Consider the following 17,728-nt stretch of genomic DNA (forward strand, 5'->3'; position numbering starts at 1 on the left):
CTCGCATAAAACGCGCCGGGCAGGGCGGGGGCTGACGCAGCGACCTTGAGTCTTCGAGCGCTCAGCACACGGACCGACCCCGCCTCTGTCACCCGCCTCACTCTCTCTCTCACTCTCCACGCCGGAGGAGCTGCTGCGCCCTCGACTTCCTTCATCTCGTGAGAAATCGCCCAGGTGAGCGCGGATGATTAGACGCGTTCCGTGCATTCGGCGCGTCTTATCCGCGCTTGCGCGAACAGGTGCGCGCGTGCGTGCGTGTGTAGGTGTGCGTGTGTGTGTGTGTACGTGTGTGTAGGAGTGCGTATACGTGCGTGTAGGTGTGCGTGTGCGTAGGTGTGCGTGTGTGTAGGTATGCGTGTGTGTGTAGGGGCGCGCGCGTGTGTAGGTGTGCGTGTGTGTAGGTGTGCATGTGTGTAGGTGTGCGTGTGTGTAGGTGTGCATGTGTGTAGGTGTACGTGTGTGTAGGTGTGCGCATCGGTATCCGCGTGTGTGCGCGTGTGTGTAGGTGTGTACGTGTGCGTGTGTATAAGTATGTCTGTGCGTGTAGGTGGGGAGCGGTCGTGCAGTCGTTAGCGCACTGCGCTACGAACGCTGAAAACGTAGATTGGATTCCCTAGGTCAACTCAGCCTCAAATGAGTACTTGGTGCGGTGTGTAAAAACATCAGCGCCGGGGAGACAAAGGCGGCCGGGGGTGGTGCTGGCCACCCACCCCCTCGTGTGCCCCCAAAATGTTATAGGGGACAGTGGGAGGGGGATGAATTGGGTGTGGGTGGTGTGTCGCTATGTGTGTAGGTGTGTGTGTGTCGATGCGCGTGCCTGCGTGAGTACGTGGGAGCGGTGGCGCAGTGGTTAGCGCGCTGCTCCACCACCAACACGGCGACGTCATGGACCGATTCCTGACCACCACGGCCAACATCAGTAGCGAGCGATATCCGAACCGGTTTTGGTCGTCGGCTAGGTCAACCCAGCCCTAAATTAGTAGCCCGTTGCTGTGCGCAATCACCAGCACTGGGGAGACACAGGCGGCAGGGCTTAATGATGACTGCATCGTGCAGTGTGCCGGCATTGTACGTATCACGTTGAACTTCTATCGCACTTTTTCGTAGCCAACCGTGCTAATCGGAGGTGCGTTAATAGGTGCTCGCGAACAGCGCTTGTCCCAACAGTCTGTTGAGGTCATACAGGGGATCTTTGTGTCCATGAAGTGTGCGTCGTGTGTGTTGGTGTATTTGTAATGGATGTGCACGTGTGTGTTGCCTTTGTCGATGTTTTCGCATTTCCGTAATGAACGTGCCTGCCTTAGATGTGATACAAATAAAAACAAATGTATAATTACAAACACGCACCTACGCATTTACATAGCGCAATATTATGATCATCATCTGAGCACGCACTGCATGTTATAAAAACTAAATTGCCGTTTAACCGCATAACAAGTAACAGCATAAAACGCCCGTAAAACCTAAAAAAAAATCGCCATCGCATAAACCTGACGCGCAATTTCATTAAAACTCAACAATGGTGCCACTCCACAACAGATGTTGTTTTTGTTTGTTAGATCGCGTAAATATAAATGTGTCGTTAAAATCGCCACCACCACTCGACACAGCCAATTCGTAAGGGTTTTGTACCGTTCCGGTCTTCATAGGTGCTTGCTAACAGCACTTGCCCGTACAGTCTGTTAAGGCTATACGGGGCATCTTTGTCTTTTTGTGAGCTCGGCTACATGGAGGAGGAGACCTCCTGGCTAGTTTGACACACCATCAGACTGACCCCCAGTCCATGCTTCACGTAATTGAGGGATGATGATGATGATATTTTGGCAATGTGAATACAGTAATTCCAGAGTACGGAACATCTGTATCTGATAGAGAATTGGCTATGCGTGGCGCGGCATGGAGCAACGCACGTTAAGTATCATTACAGATCACGAGAAATGCATTTTCTCGCGATGTGAATGTGCATGGGTTCGCAACATTTTGTGTCTTTCAACGTCCGCGTTCGATTGTTGGGATGCGTGGGTTGCAGGAATTTCACAGTCGCCATCACTGTCAGATGACGGTACAGCGACCTTAGGTTATGCGCCATAGACTGTCTCTATAGAGACTGTCTCTATAGACTGTCTATGTGTTTGCCTATATGCTGTCGTGCATACGTGCCGTGCGAAAATTAGGTTTTAAATTTGGATTTCGACAAGATTTTTAAACACGAATTCCGTACATTACTTCGTTGTGTTCACCGCTGAGAGAACATTCGTTACTAGGCGTAACAAGACAAAGGTACAATATTATATTTTACGTTTTTAGACCATGGGGTGGGGGGTGGTCAGTGTTGTTAGCGAGCACCTATTAAGGCCAACGTTGCACACGAGGCAGTGGTGTGGTTTGAAACGCGTCCAGCCGCCTTTGTCTCTCCAGCGGTAACGTTGACGCACCGCGCCAGACGCTCCTTGTTAAGTGAAGGCTGAGTCGACCGAGTGGACGTGAGAACAAAGACCGCCAGGACAGATTTAGACATCACTCGCCGCTGACGTTACAGCCGTGGCCGGGAATCGAACTCAAGTGGGTCGGTCGGTCGGTCGGTCGGCTCACAGCTCAGCGCGCCGACCACTGCGCCACCGCTCCACTCCAGTATCAGAAGGTCCCATTTCGTAGCTGCTCACCCCGAGTTATAAATGTTCTGATCGTGGCATTGTCCTTGTGCTGGTCGCCTTTTGGCGTTCTCTGCTCTGACGCTGCTGAGACTTGGCCCCAAAGAAGGCTCCTGTCTCTGGCGTAGGCCAATCAGCTTTAAAGACAATGCATAAAAATGATCAGAGCATTCTAGATTTGAAGCTTTCGTGACTGCAAGGGTTCATATTCTAAGGTTTTTTCGGTAAAGTCACGTAGGTAAAAAATGTAAATTAATAAAAAAATAAAATAAAAATCACGACATTTCGGAAGCAACACAAGCTTCCGTCTTCAGGTGGAACAGTCACAGCACGATAGCTGTACCGAAAAAACCTAAGAATATGATCAGAGCATGTTTGTTTGCACGTTCACCACAAGTACTTTGTGGTAACTGCGAACTTGATTCCTTGCAAAAGGTTTCTATTTGGTGTTTGAACATCTTAACACCTCGTGTTTTACTATTGCCAGCAAGGGTGTAAACCTATTGTTATTTTTTCATACTTTGATACTGGCTAAAAGGTTCCATGTTTGTTGTTGTTGTGACTTTCTGAACCCGTGATCCTACCGGACATCTGTGAAACAAACGAGCTTCATAGCTCATCGGATTCCTCCTCCTCCCGACGAAATAAAGGCGCATGTCGCCAATGCGCCTTGACAATGCTTACCGACTGCGGCACAAAATGGCAAAATAAAAGCGAAGGATGGGTGTGGGTTAGTTGACGGCCGTTAGCAATGGGGGGTTAGGGGGGTTGAAGGAGGAATGGATGGAGCGTGATAGTGGATGAGGCTGGTCGAAGGGGTGGGGGGGGGGTAAGCGTGAAGGTGGATGGTACGGTACGAAGTGAGTGCACGGAGTTATAGGGTCAACCGGTTGTTCGGCTGAGCGTAGATACCAATAGATTTAGGTAGCAGGGGCAGTGTTCTGACAGACCACGTGACCCCGCAAGCGTTGCCGCAAACCACGTGACACTCAGTTGCTGCTACCGGTGTGCGCACGCATTTCCTGATCAGGCTCCTAACGGTGACCTCGCCCTAGCGAATCGATTAATTGCGACGATTTGGTGCCGCGATTCGATTGAATTTGATTGCAGTGCATTGTCAATGCCTCCTCCGGTTTCTGCGGGAACTCGTGACGTGCAACGAATCCGATTAAAAATAGAATCGACGAATCTATATTGGGCATAATCGATTTTTTTAATCGATGCATCGTTACTATTGTGAATAAAAAAAATAGGATGATTTTTTTTAACAACTGTAAATATTCTTTTCATTGCCTACATACACACAAAGGGAAGGGAAGTGAAGTCAAGGATGTAATGGAAGGAGAAAGCGAAAACGAAAGGGAGAGGGAAGGAAGGCGAGAGAGGGGAAGGGGGAACGGTGGGGCGAAGATGTCGGGAATGATGAAGAGGGTGGTGGTGGTGGTGATGATGATGAGAGGGGAGGAGGGGAGAGAGGGGAGACTATAGAAGGAATGAGCGATCAGAAGAAGTGAAATAAACTAAGCTAAAAGTAGAATTTTTCACTTTTTTACCAGGTAAGGCCCACTGAGCTATACAGCTCTTTTCAGAAGCGACCTGGCCACAAATGATAGCTCAAAGAAATGGCTTATCATCGTGTGGACATTCACAGTAGCCAAATACTCTAAACACATGACGTCGATTATAAATGTGAGGTGGGGGGGGTACTGAAGGATCCGAAGAAAAATCCACGCGACCACGGGGAGAGAGACACGGCAAATTCAAAATATACAGCAGGCGCCAGGGTTGGGATCGAACCCACGACCTCCTGTATACCAGGCGAGGTAGTTAACATCTCCTAGCCACTGTGGCGGCGTTCTGCACGCAGGAGAAGCAGCGTCTGTTTTCACAGTGGGCGGGGAGAGGGGAGGGACTCGGGAGTGGGGGGTGGTGGCCACGCCCAGAAGTCACGTGATTTACCGGAGGGTTTGGCGCTGGTATAGATATATAGATTATTCATTGATTTGTCCTGATAACAAACAGAAGTGACAAAGATATATGGTATTCACCTTATAGAATGTTGCGGCTGTTTGCGAGCACCTATTTAGGTCGGCACGGCACACGAGGTGATGGTGTGGCTGGACCTCACATCCGCCTTTATCTCGCCAGGCACACGACACGTTTAAGGCTCGGTCGACTTCGGGGGAGGCTCAGGACCGGTTCAGATAATCGTCAGTGGTTTCGGTGGCCGTGAGCGGGAATCGAACTCAGGTCGCCGCGTTCGTAGCGCAGTGCGCTGACCACTTCGCTCACAGCTCCCCACAAGCCTTTAAGCAAGACGCTACTGCTGACGATAATAATACAATAATAATGACACTGTTGCTGCGACTGCTGATGATAATCAAAAAAACTACACTGCTGCTGCTGATGATATCGCTGCTGCTGCTGATGATGATATCGCTGCTGCTGCTGATAACGATATTGCTGCTGTTGATGATATTGCTGCCCTTGCTGCTGCTGATATTGCTGCTGCTGATGATGATATTGCTGCTATTGCTGCTGATATTGCTGCTGCTGATGATGATATTGCTGCTCTTGCTGATGTTGTTGCTGCTGCTGAGGATATTGCTGCTGTTGATGATACTGCTGCTGTTGCTCTTGCTGATGTTGTTGCTGCTGCTGCTGCTGATCGCCACACTGTATCACGCATCGTCGTCGTAGTGGCAAGTCCCTCGGGGCTATCGAACGGCAGCGGCCGCGATCGCCGAGTCCAGCGGTCGGAGCGAGACACGCGAGAGAGAGGAGGGGGGGGGGGTCCATCACGCGGCAGGGGTCGCACCGGGTACCCGATACCCGTACCCTACCCGATACCCGGCTACCCGTACCCGGCCAGGTACGGGTACGGGTACCCGTTTGCGACCCTGGTGTGGCCGGGTACGGGTAGGCCGTGAGTCACTGGTGAGTAACCGTTTGTCACTCATTTCGGGTAGGGCACGGGTAGGGAACGGGTACCCGTACCCGGCCGGGTACGGGTACGGGTGACCATTTGCGACCCTGGTGCGGCCGGGTACGGGTACGGGTAGGCCGTGAGTCACTGGTGAGTAACCGTTTGTCACTCATTTCGGGTTGGGTACGGGTACGGGTACCCATTTGCGACCCTGGTGCGGCCGGGTACGGGTACGGGTAAGGAATCAAAACCCGTTTGCGACCTCTGCCACGCGGTCATTTCACGACCGCTCTTTGGCGGCGTATCGCTCCGACAGAGCCCAGGGGGCAGAGGTCTCGACAACGCTGCCGCTCTGCGCGCGGTCACCCACTCAGGGCAGGGGACGGCACTGGCGTGGATGCCTCTGTGATCCGCTGTGGGGCCGTCCATAAATGACGTCACGCACCTAGGGGGGGGGGGGGGGTCAGACATTTGTGACGATGTGTGACGAGGGACGGGGCGGGTTTTAGAAATGTGACGTCACATCAAAATGCGCAACTTTAAATAAATATAGAATTGTTATAACAACACTATACACTATACTCTATTATTTCTTCTATTATTTATATTTTATTATTTCTTTTTTAACCTACGTGACTTTACCGAAAAAACCTAAGAGTTTCTAAAATAACAATACTAATTGTTATAACAACACTCCAACATCAGAGTGCAGCGCCACATTAAATACGCAATTTGAAGCATGTTTTATTTTCAAAATGGAAATATGGTTTTGGGGGGGGGGCAGAGCTTTGTGACGTCATATTTGAGGGGGGTGGTCTGACTTTTTGTGACGCCGTGTGACGAGGGGGGGGGTCCAAAATCGTCCAAAATCGCGTGACGTCATTTATGGACGGCCCCTTCGCACCGCCGAAGACAAAAATATTTCGCCCACCCACCCAACCGTGTAGCCTCAACAGACTGTAGGGGCAAGTGCTGTTAGCGAGCAGCAACCTACGAAGGCCGGCACGGCACACGAGCGGAGAGGAGGGGGGGCGGATGCGGGGGGGGTGCTTGACCATACTTCACCACTCTGGCCAGTGTGCAGTTGATGGACAGGGGTATTATCTAGGACCGGTTCAGATAGACATATCGATATCAATCGCCCGCTGTGATTCCGTACGACGGGGGTCGTACGGAATCACAGCCGCCGCAGTGCTCTCATCACTGCGCCACCGCTCCCTCCACCTCCCCTCCGCCGCCCACCCCCCGTATATACATTCACGTATATACAAAGACAAAGATCCCCCATATAGCCTTAACATACTGTCGGGGCAAGTGCTGTTAGCGAGCACCTATGAAGACCGGAACGGCACAGGAGGGGGTGGGTGGCCAGCACCACGCCCGACCGCATTTGTCTCCCAAGTGGCGATGTTTACACACCGCACCAGCTACTCATTTGAGGCTGAGTCAAACTAACACGTATATGCATACACGCACGCCGCCGTATATGTGACGTCTCGGCCTCCCACCACTCTGCTCTCCCATAAGACCCCCCCACCCTCCCCCCCACCCTACCCCCCCACCCTACCTCCCCCCCGCCTCTCCTGCCCCCCCTCCCCGCCCTCGCCCTACCCGTGTTTCCTGCTGTTCGCGGATTCCATTCTCTCCACTCCGCCTTCGACTCCGCCGGGTAAACGAGCTCACGTCCAACTCACCCATCATCCATCCTCTCGCTCGCTCGCTCACCCACGTTCATCAATGCTTCGCGTGGGAGGAGGGGGGGGTGGGACTAACGATGGTGATGATGATGGTGATGGTGCCGGGTGATGATGGTGCTGAACCCTGTGTGTGTGTGACGGAGTAGCGGTTACGGTCCGATGGGATACGGGGTGGCTGGGTGGGCAGGGTGGGGTTGGTGACGGCGAGGGGGATGGGTGGGTCGGGGAAAAGAACATTGGCTGACCTCCCCCCTCCTCCATAAACCCCTATGCGCGCTATGGAATGTGGAGCTTGGAGCACAAGCGAGCTAGGGATTTCAAACGGTCGGATATCCGTATGGAAATTCTCGTGCGGTGCTGTGCTCGCTGATGCTGCTGCTGATGATGCTGCTGATGCTGCTGCTGCTGATGATGCTGCTGATGTTGCTACTGATGATGCTGCTGATGATGCTGATGATGATGCTGCTGCTGATGATGATGCTGCTGATCCTGCTGATGCTGCTGCTGTTGATCCTGCTGATGCTGCTGCTGATGCTGCTGATGCTGCTGCTGATGATGCTGCTGCTGATCCTGCTGATGCTGCTGATGCTGGTTGTGTCGGTTGTCTGTGGTGATTGCGCCGAAGATTCTGAGAGTCAGCCCCGTCTGCTAATTGCATCTCTCGTCTCATCCGTCCAATTCAGTTCAGCTCGTCACGTGTGTGTCTTCCTGTATTCATATCTACGTTTCGTTCAATACGCCGGTCAGAACTGTTTATCAAATCCGGTCCTTCATTCATTCGCGCGGTTCATGCGTCCATACGTAATTCATTCATTGAAACAGGCGTCTGTCTATTCACTGATTCGTTCATTTAGGCTGCTCTCTGTATATAACCATTCGTTCACGCACCCGTCATCCGTCTATCCAATATACTGACCTATTCCATCACTCACCTGTTCGTTCTATCTATCTATATATCCGTTAGTTAATCCATTCATTGGGCCAGTCTTCTGTAACGCCTGTCCTAAACGCATAATCTGGCTATTAATCAATCTATACATTGGTCGCTCAGGCTGTAGCCATCCATCTGCCGTCTCATCCATTCAGGGTGTGAATTTGCCACGTGGCCATTGAGCCAGCCAGCCATCCCCTCTGCCTCTCCATTCAGACAGCCATCCAATCAGCCGTCTGCCAAGCCATCTCTGGGTATTCTATACGTAATCCAATCTGTCTACACAGCAGTCCGTCTATAGGTTGATCGATATAGCAACTTTCGCCTTCTAGCCAGCTATCCAATCAGTCGTCTGCCAAGCCATATGAATATTCTATACGTACACCCATCGATCTGCCTACACAGCAGTCCATCTATAGATAGATCAATGTAGCCACTATATCATTACAGACAACCAGCCATCTGTCCATCGATTGTTGTAGCCATCCATTTACCCATCCCTCCATCTATAGATTTATTGATCCATCCAGGAAGTCGATCATCCAACGTATGGAGCGGTGACGTGGCACAGAGGTTCGAATCCGGAAGGGCGCCCTGGTTAATAACGCGGGTGCATTAACCATAGCCTAGTACTCGCCGTCTGCTGATTCACTCACAGTGGACGTTAAAGATCCCGTGACGCCATAAGAAACGAGTAGGCCAATCGTTGCGTGCCGGTGTCACGGTCGGAATGGGGCGCCACGGTGGCTAGGAGATGTTCGCCACCTCGCCTGGTATGCGGGAGGTCGTGGGTTCGACCCCGACTCTTGACGCCTGTTGCTGGATATTTGGAGTTTGCGGTGTATCTCTCTCTCCCCGTGGTCGCGTGGATTTTTCTCTCCGTACTTAGAATCAGCGTTTAGAGTTTGTGGCTGCTTTACATTTCCACACGACGATGATAAGTCGCTTCGTTGAGCTATCATTTGTGATGTCCAGGTCGCTTCAGAAAAAATAATCTCTTTAGTCCAGTGGGGCCTTATCTGTTAAAATAAAATAAAAATAGTTTACTGTAGTTCTAAGTTTTATTAGCACAAATTTAATAGCGGATATAATAGCGCATGAATAGATTTAATGGCACAGATGTGAATGGCGCAGATTCGCATGGAGGCAAACATTGCGCCTCTTACTGTCAGACGAGGGCTCAACTTGCAGGTCGAGTCGCGTTGTTCCGCACAGGGACAGCTGCCACTGGGAATGGGGGGGGGGGCTTTGAACGTTTGAGATGCGATGCGATGTAAGGCGCTTTGATTTGCTGACACTTTTAAGTAAATGCCAAACATGTTTTATAAATTACCATTATGGTTATATTCTTACGTTTGAGATGAGATGCGATAGAAGGTGCTTTGATATGCTGACACTTTGAAGTAAATGCCAAATATGCTTTTTAAAAATAAATTATCATAATTGTTATATTCTTACGTTTGAGATGAGATGCGATGGAAGGCGCTTTGAGTTACTGACACTTTTAAGTAAATGCCAAAGATTATTTTAGAAATATATTATAAATATTGTTATATTCTTACGCTTTGTTTTGCTGACACTTTTAAGAAAATGACAAAGATGTTTTTAAAAAATGTTATCATTATTGGTATATTCTTACGTTTGAGATGAGATGCAATAGAAGGCGCTTTGATTTGCTGGCATTTTTAAGAAAATTACAAAGATGTTTTACATTTTTTTTTTATTATTGTTTATTATATTCCACCGGACATCTATAAAAAAAGAGCTTCATAGCTCATCGGATTCCTCCGGTATATATATTCTGAATCTGATCGAACGCGATGGTATTTGCGCTGTGTACAACGCGTGCACTGTGAGTGTCAGCACGACAGATGCGCCCCTCGAGTCTCGCCTCGAGATGCCCTCCCCTGTAGAGGACGAAAGAACAACGCGTTTGTCGATAACACCGCGCGTGTGTGTCTGTGCGTGCCCTTAAAGAGGACACATATAATAGGCGACGTTTCGGGAAATGGCCCTTCTCCATAGCACGTACAAATAATAAAATCTCCCCCGGCCCCCACCGTCTCGCCCCAGGGGGGGAACAAAAAAAAATAACGATGAGAAATGTGTTTTTGATAGAATTCGATCTGAAACAAAATAACCCCCCCCACCAACACACAATTCAATATTTCAATAGTCGCCATGCAACGTGGGTGAATACGAGACGTCTAAACGGTGGTGGCCCTTTAATAAATGACGTCACGGAGTAGCAGCAACCAGAGGTGGGACAAAGTCATTGTTATGCAAGTCCAAGTCGAGTCGCAAGTCATCAAATTCATGACTCGAGTCTGACTCGAGTCCAAGTCACATGACTCGAGTCCACATCTCATAGGTGGGACAAAGTCATTGTTATGCAAGTCCAAGTCGAGTCGCAAGTCATCAAATTCATGACTCGAGTCTGACTCGAGTCCAAGTCACATGACTCGAGTCCACATCTCATAGGTGGGACAAAGTCATTGTTATGCAAGTCCAAGTCGAGTCGCAAGTCATCAAATTCATGACTCGAGTCTGACTCGAGTCCAAGTCACATGACTCGAGTCCACACCTCTGGTGACCAGCACCGCGCCCCACCGCCTTTGTCTCCCCAGTGGCGATGTTCACACATCGCACCAGGTACTAGTTTGAGGCTGAGTTGACTTAGGGGGAAAGCCCAGGACCGCTTCAGACAATTGTCACCGGTGTCGGCCGCGAGCGGGAATCTTACTCGGCTCGCCGGGTTCGTAGTGCAGAGCGCGGTAACGACTTCGACGTTCCCGGACCACCCCCTCTCACCTGTGCCAGAGAGGTAGACGTCGTTGCATCTTCTCTGTCCCAGTGTTGCCCGGCGTATTGGAAGAGGGGTGCAAATACCCACGCTTTGAATGTCCATGTCGGCTCGCCAATCAATATGACCTTGACCCCCAACACCACGACCCCCCCCCCCCCTTCCGTGGCATATCGAGCTGCGGTTGGGTCAACGCAGGCCGTGCTGGATGGTCATTGAGTTTCAAAACCTCTTGAACTGATTAACAAGATGTGGGAGGGGGGGGGGTGTTGGGGGCCCGGAGAGGGGGGTGGAGAGGGGAGGGGTGGGGGAGACACGTGTACATCGTAAACCGCACGCAACACACAAACCGATGTTGCAAGGTCAGAGGTTTTTCTTGTTGTCGTTTTCCTCCCAAAGCGATTTTTCTTCTGTATTCCAGTCACACGCCCGATTTATGTCGCCGCGCTTAATTATTAACACCGCTACCTGCTTTAAAACTAAACATTTTTTTATTTTATTTTTTATTTTACCAGGTTAAGGCCAACTAAGCTACATAGCTCCATTTTCAGCAAGCGACCTGACCGTCACAAATGATAGCTCAACGAAGTGGCTTATCATCATCATCATCACCATGTGGAAATTTCACATCAGCTGCCAAATACTCTAAACGCCGTGATGTTCATTCTAAATGTGGAGGGAAAACCGGAGGACCTGGAAGAAAAATCCAAGTAACCATTGGGGAGAGAGATACACCGCAAACTCCAAATATACAGCAGACGTCAGGGTCGGGAACCCACGACCTCTTGTACACCAGGCGAGGTAGTTAACATCTCCTAGCCACCGTGGCGCCTATCATTTATACCAAGTGGGAAGAAATCGAAGCACCCGAATAAAACCCACGCCTTGCACAAGGGGGAGAGCAACACTCCTATCCCCGTACAGATGGAAACAGATGGGAGATTAATCCACTCGCTGTACTGCCTTGTACAGCAAGAGGGCTAGGCACTGCCGTGTAAATATCTCAATTTGTTCACCGCACCGACTCCGATGAATTGGTCGCGAGTCGGGCGTTAGTGTTCGTACACATGTCTGTGCCTGTGTGCGTGTGTTCTTTGTATATGGGTCGACGCGTTAAGCATCGCCACTCGGGAGACAAAGGCGGCCGGGCGTGGTGCTGGCCACCCACCCCCTCATGTGCCGTGCCGGCCTTCATAACAGTTCTTGCCCCAACAGTATGTTAAGGCTATGGGGGGGGGGATCTTTGTGTTGGTACATAGGACGATGTGTTCCTTCCCACCCTTCGTCTGCCTGTCTCGCCGACATCAGTCCGTCCATCTATCCGTTTGTCAAATCTGTCCGTCCGTCCATGCGTCTGACGTCCGTCCGTCATATCCGCTCGCCCGTCTGTCCGTTCGTCTGTCTCACGTTCCTCCATCCGCCCATCCGCCCACCTGTCCATCCGTCCGTCCGTTCATCCGTCTATGGATCTGACTCCATCCGTCCGTCCGTCTGACGTCCGTCCGTCATATCCGCTCGCCCGTCTGTCCGTTCGTCTGTCTGACGTTCCTCCATCCGTCCATCCGCCCGCCTGTCCATCCGTCCGTCCATTCATCCGTCCGTCCGTTTGACGTCCGTCTGCGTGCCCGTGCGCCGTCAGGAGGAGCCACCATGCCGTTCAGCAACACCCACAACGCGTTCAAGCTGCGCTACTCGTCCGAGGCCGAGTTCCCGGACTTGAGCCAGCACAACAACCACATGGCCAAGGTGCTCTCGCCCGAGATGTACGCGGCCCTGCGCGAGAGGCACACCCCCAGCGGCTTCACCCTGGACGACATCATCCAGACCGGGGTGGACAACCCGGGTGAGTCGCTCCGAGCGTTTGTTACCGCGGCAGCGGCGGTCGTGAATGGTGATTCATAATAATAGTTGTCATTGTAATGATCATGACGACGACGATGACCCTTGCGTACGAACGATGGGAGTGAGAGAAGATCAGGAGCTCTATAAAAAACTAAACTAAACTATTCTACCAGGTAAAGGTCCCACTGAGCTGCGTAGCTCTTTTCAGGAAGCTACCTGGCTATTGCAAATGACAGCTCAACGAAGTTGCTCATCATGTAATGTGGACATTTATAGCAGCCACGCACTTTCAACGCGTGACGTTTATTCTAAACGTGGAGAGGAAAAAACGGAGGGATCCGGAGAAAAATCCACGCGACCACGGGGGGAGAGAGAGAGAGACGCAAACTCCAAATATACAGCAGGGGTCAGGGTTGGGATCGGACCCATGACCTCTTGCATACCAGGCGACATAGGTAACATCTCACAACCGTGAGGATGATGATGATGAGAGAGACACGTAAACTCCAAATATACAGCAGGTGTCAGGGTCGCGATCGGACCCACGACCTCCTGCACAGCGGGCGAGGTAGCTAACATCTCCTAGCCCTACTGCTAGCCACAACGAGAGGGGCTTCAGCACAGAGAGTTCGTGTCGTTTTGCTGTTCCGCCTCCTCCTCCAACACCCTCGTGTGGCACTGTGCCGGCCTTCAACAGCCGCCGCCACCGCCGCTGCTGCTGCTGCTCATGCTCATAGCACTTGCCCCCCCCACCACACCACCACAGGCCACCCGTTCATCATGACGGTGGGCTGCGTGGCGGGAGACGAGGAGTCCTACGAGGTGTTCAAGGAGCTCTTTGACCCCATCATCCAGGACCGGCACAACGGCTACCTCCCTACGGACAAGCACAAGACCGACATCGACGCAGACCACCTCAAGGTGCGCGCCACGGCGCTCGCGGGGTGCTGGGCCGTCTGTCCGTCCGTCTGTCTGTCCGTCTGTCTGCCGGTCCGACTCTCTGTTCGTCTGGCTATCAGTCCGTCTATCCGTCCGTCTGTCTGCTGGTCCGACTCTCCGTCCGTCTGGCTATCAGTCCGTCTATCCGTCCGTCTGTCTGCTGGTCCGACTCTCCGTCCGTCTGGCTATCAGTCCGTCTATCCGTCTGTCTGTCGGTCCAACTGTCTGTCCATCTGTTTTCTGGTCCGTCTAGCTGTCAGTCCGTCCGTCTGTCTACCTGTCTGTCCACCTGTCTGCTGGACCGACTGTCCATCTGCCTGTCAGTCCGTCCGTCCGTCTGTATGTCCATCTGTCCATCTGTCTGCTGGACCTACTGTCTTTCCATCTGTCTGTGTGTCTGTCTGTCCATCTGTCCTTCTTTCTGTCCATCTGTCCACATATCCTCGGTGGTCAAAGCCTTACAAGGGTTAAAGTCACTCGTGTGTTACGTATAATTAATTCACCGGGTAAAGACGCTGCGTCCGTGTGTCCGTACCCGGCCGCGGTGTGCGTCGAACGTCTTCACCGGGGGAGACAAAGGCGGCCGGGCGTGGAAGCCGGCCGCACCCTCGCTCTCGTGCGCCTCCCAACAGCCCTTAGCCCCGGCGGTCTGTTGGAGACTACGCGGGGGACCTTTGTCTCTGCTGTGCGTGCAGGGGGGGGACGACCTGGACCCGGACTACGTGCTGAGTAGCCGCGTGCGCACCGGGCGCAGCATCCGGGGATTCTGCCTCCCCCCTCACTGCAGCCGCGGGGAGCGCCGAGCCATCGAGAGCCTCTCCATCGAGGGTGAGAGTCGGGGGGGGAGGGGTTGGTGGGGGGCAGGGAGGGGGGCACAGCTCATCGTCATCGTCACTGTCGTCATCACCGTCATCATAATCGTCGTCACCGTCGTCATCATCGTCGTCATCATCATCGTCACCGTCATCATCACCGTCATCATCATCGTCGTCACTGTCGTCATCACCGTCGTCATTGTCGTCATCATCATCGTCACCGTCATCATCATCGTCACCGTCATCATCATCGTCGTCACCGTCGTCATCACCGTCATCATCATCATCGTCGTCACCATCGTCATCACCGTTATCATCATCGTCGTCACCATCATCATCATAATCGTCGTCATCATCGTCGTCACCATCATCATAATCATCGTCATCATCATCGTGGTCACCATCGTCATCACCGTTATCATCATCATCATCACCACCATCATCGTCGTCATCACCATCGTTGTTATCGTCACCATCATCGTCCATCGAGTGGGTGTGGGGAGCCACCTCTCATCTAATCATCACCATCATCGTCATCATCGTCATCGCCCATCAAGGGTGAGTGGGGGTGAGATCTCATCGTCATCATCATCTCTCCATTGAGAGTGGGAGGTGGTGAGACGCAGCGTATAATTTAGGCCAGGTGGTCTGTCCAGCTCAATGACCCGGACAATATTATCCATACCCGGCACACCACATCCACTGTACCTCTCTCTACGGCTGTGGCTACTGTGGTCACGTGCCAGACACTTCTGTTAATCCCGCAAAGAAAAAAACAAATTAGTGACACCACTAAGCCCCGTCTCCTCCCCCAATTCCCCCTACCTCCTCCCTCCTCCCCTCTCCCTCCTCCCCTCCTACCTCCCAACAGCCTTGAGCCAGCTGGATGGGGATCTGCAGGGGAAGTACTACGCGCTCAAGAGCATGACTGACGCCGAGCAGCAGCAGCTGATCGATGACCACTTCCTGTTCGACAAGCCCGTCTCCCCGCTGCTGCTCGCGTCCGGCATGGGCCGCGATTGGCCCGACGGCCGCGGGATTTGGTACGTGGGGTTGGTGGTGGCAGTTGGTGGCGAGCATCAGCTGGCTGCCCCGGTTAATACCGCGGCGGTCGTGGTAATTGACCGTGATCATCTAAATGATCACGGTGTTGGCAGGGGGGTGCGCGTGCTTACAAGGTTTCGGAGAACGAGTGACAGCAGCGATATAGAGGGATACTTGGGGTTCACGAAAGGGATATAGGGGAGGGACGGGAAGGAGTGGAGGGGCGAGGGGAGGGAAGAGGATGGGAATGGGCGATGGTAGACAAGAGGTGAGGCTTTGCGAGAGGAACGGGAGGAGGTTAATGAAGGGGACTTCTTCATGTGCAGAGGCAGTGTTGAGTCTATGGTGCAGTGTTGAGTCTATGGTGCAGTGTTGAGTCTATGGTGCAGTGTTGAGTCTATGGACAGTGTTGAGTTTATCGGCAGAAGGATAGACAACATAATTGGGCACAGGGAGAAGGAGGGACAGAGAGGGAGACGAGAGAGGCGAGATGAGGTGGGGCAAGTCTATGGAGAGATTTGAAGATGCGCGTCACGTGGTGATGACGAGGAGGATGGCTATGCCACCACGACTCCTACGCGCCCATCTGCTTCGCTCTCGGTGGACGTCACTGGCAGCTTCCGTGTGCCGGCACAGTCAGTCCGGTTCACCGTCGGAAAATTTGACAAATTTCCGATGCGTGACTCAAATCGCGAAACTTAGCCGAACGCTCCACTTCCCCCTCCACCTCATCCTTTTACTCCTCCTGATACTCCTTCTCCTCCTTCATCACCTCCTCCCAGAGGTCGCAAACGGGTTTTGATTCCTTACACGCACCAGGGTCGCAAACGGCTACCCGTACCCTACCCGGCCGGGTACGGGTAGCCGGGTATCGGGTAGGGTACGGATATCGGGTACCCGATTGCGACCTCTGCCTCCTCCTCCTCCTCCTTCATCACCTTAACTCCTCCTCCATCTCACATTCTCCTCCCACCTCCTCCGTCTCCCCCCCTCCCCACCACATCCTCCTCCTCCTCCCTCTTCCTCCTCTATCTCACGATCGCCTCCTCTACTCTCACCCTCTTCCTCCCCTCTCCTCCCCGTGGTGCTGGTGGTGGTGGTGATGGTGGTGATGGTGGTGGTGATGCTGGTGGTGGTGATGCTGGTGCTGGTGGTGGTGGTGCTGGTGGTGGTGCTGGTGGTGGTGCTGGTGGTGGTGTGCTGGTGATGCTGGTGGTGGTGCTGGTGGTGGTAGTGATGGTGGTGATGGTGGTGATGCTGGTGGTGGTGGTGCTGGTGGTGATGGTGGTGATGGTGGTGATGGTGGTGGTGATGCTGGTGCTGGTGGTGGTGGTGCTGGTGGTGGTGCTGGTGGTGCTGGTGGTGGTGCTGGTGGTGGTGCTGGTGGTGGTGCTGGTGGTGGTGTGCTGGTGATGCTGGTGGTGGTGCTGGTGGTGGTAGTGATGGTGGTGATGGTGGTGGTGATGCTGGTGGTGGTGGTGCTGGTGGTGATGGTGGTGATGGTGGTGATGGTGGTGGTGATGCTGGTGCTGGTGGTGGTGGTGCTGGTGGTGGTGCTGGTGGTGCTGGTGGTGGTGCTGGTGGTGGTGCTGGTGGTGGTGTGCTGGTGATGCTGGTGGTGGTGCTGGTGGTGGTAGTGATGGTGGTGATGGTGGTGGTGATGCTGGTGGTGGTGCTGGTGGTGATGGTGGTGATGGTGGTGGTGATGCTGGTGCTGGTGGTGGTGGTGCTGGTGGTGGTGCTGGTGGTGCTGGTGGTGGTGCTGGTGGTGGTGCTGGTGGTGGTGTGCTGGTGATGCTGGTGGTGGTGCTGGTGGTGGTAGTGATGGTGGTGATGGTGGTGGTGATGCTGGTGGTGGTGGTGCTGGTGGTGATGGTGGTGATGGTGGTGGTGATGCTGGTGCTGGTGGTGGTGGTGCTGGTGGTGCTGGTGGTGCTGGTGGTGGTGCTGGTGGTGGTGCTGGTGGTGGTGGTGCTGGTGGTGCTGGTGGTGCTGGTGGTGGTGCTGGTGGTGGTGCTGGTGGTGCTGGTGCTGGTGGTGGTGATGCTGGTGATAGTGGTGGTGGTGCTGGTGGTGCTGG

General features: G+C 52.9%; 1 protein-coding gene across 1 annotated transcript in view; it reads left to right on the forward strand.

The window, feature by feature from the left end:
• Nucleotides 1-17,728, forward strand: part of LOC144941768 (creatine kinase B-type-like) — a 21,622-nt gene continuing 3,894 nt past the window's right edge. Inside the window, exons 1-5 of the mRNA XM_078868195.1 lie at nt 1-174; nt 12,648-12,851; nt 13,617-13,771; nt 14,485-14,617; nt 15,476-15,647. Coding sequence (XP_078724321.1) covers nt 12,659-12,851; nt 13,617-13,771; nt 14,485-14,617; nt 15,476-15,647 — 653 coding nt within the window. The 5' untranslated portion in view covers nt 1-174; nt 12,648-12,658. The remainder of the gene's footprint in view (nt 175-12,647; nt 12,852-13,616; nt 13,772-14,484; nt 14,618-15,475; nt 15,648-17,728) is intronic.

Source organism: Lampetra fluviatilis, chromosome 25 (assembly GCF_964198595.1).
Source record: "Lampetra fluviatilis chromosome 25, kcLamFluv1.1, whole genome shotgun sequence".
NCBI classification, from domain to species: Eukaryota; Metazoa; Chordata; class Hyperoartia; order Petromyzontiformes; family Petromyzontidae; genus Lampetra; species Lampetra fluviatilis.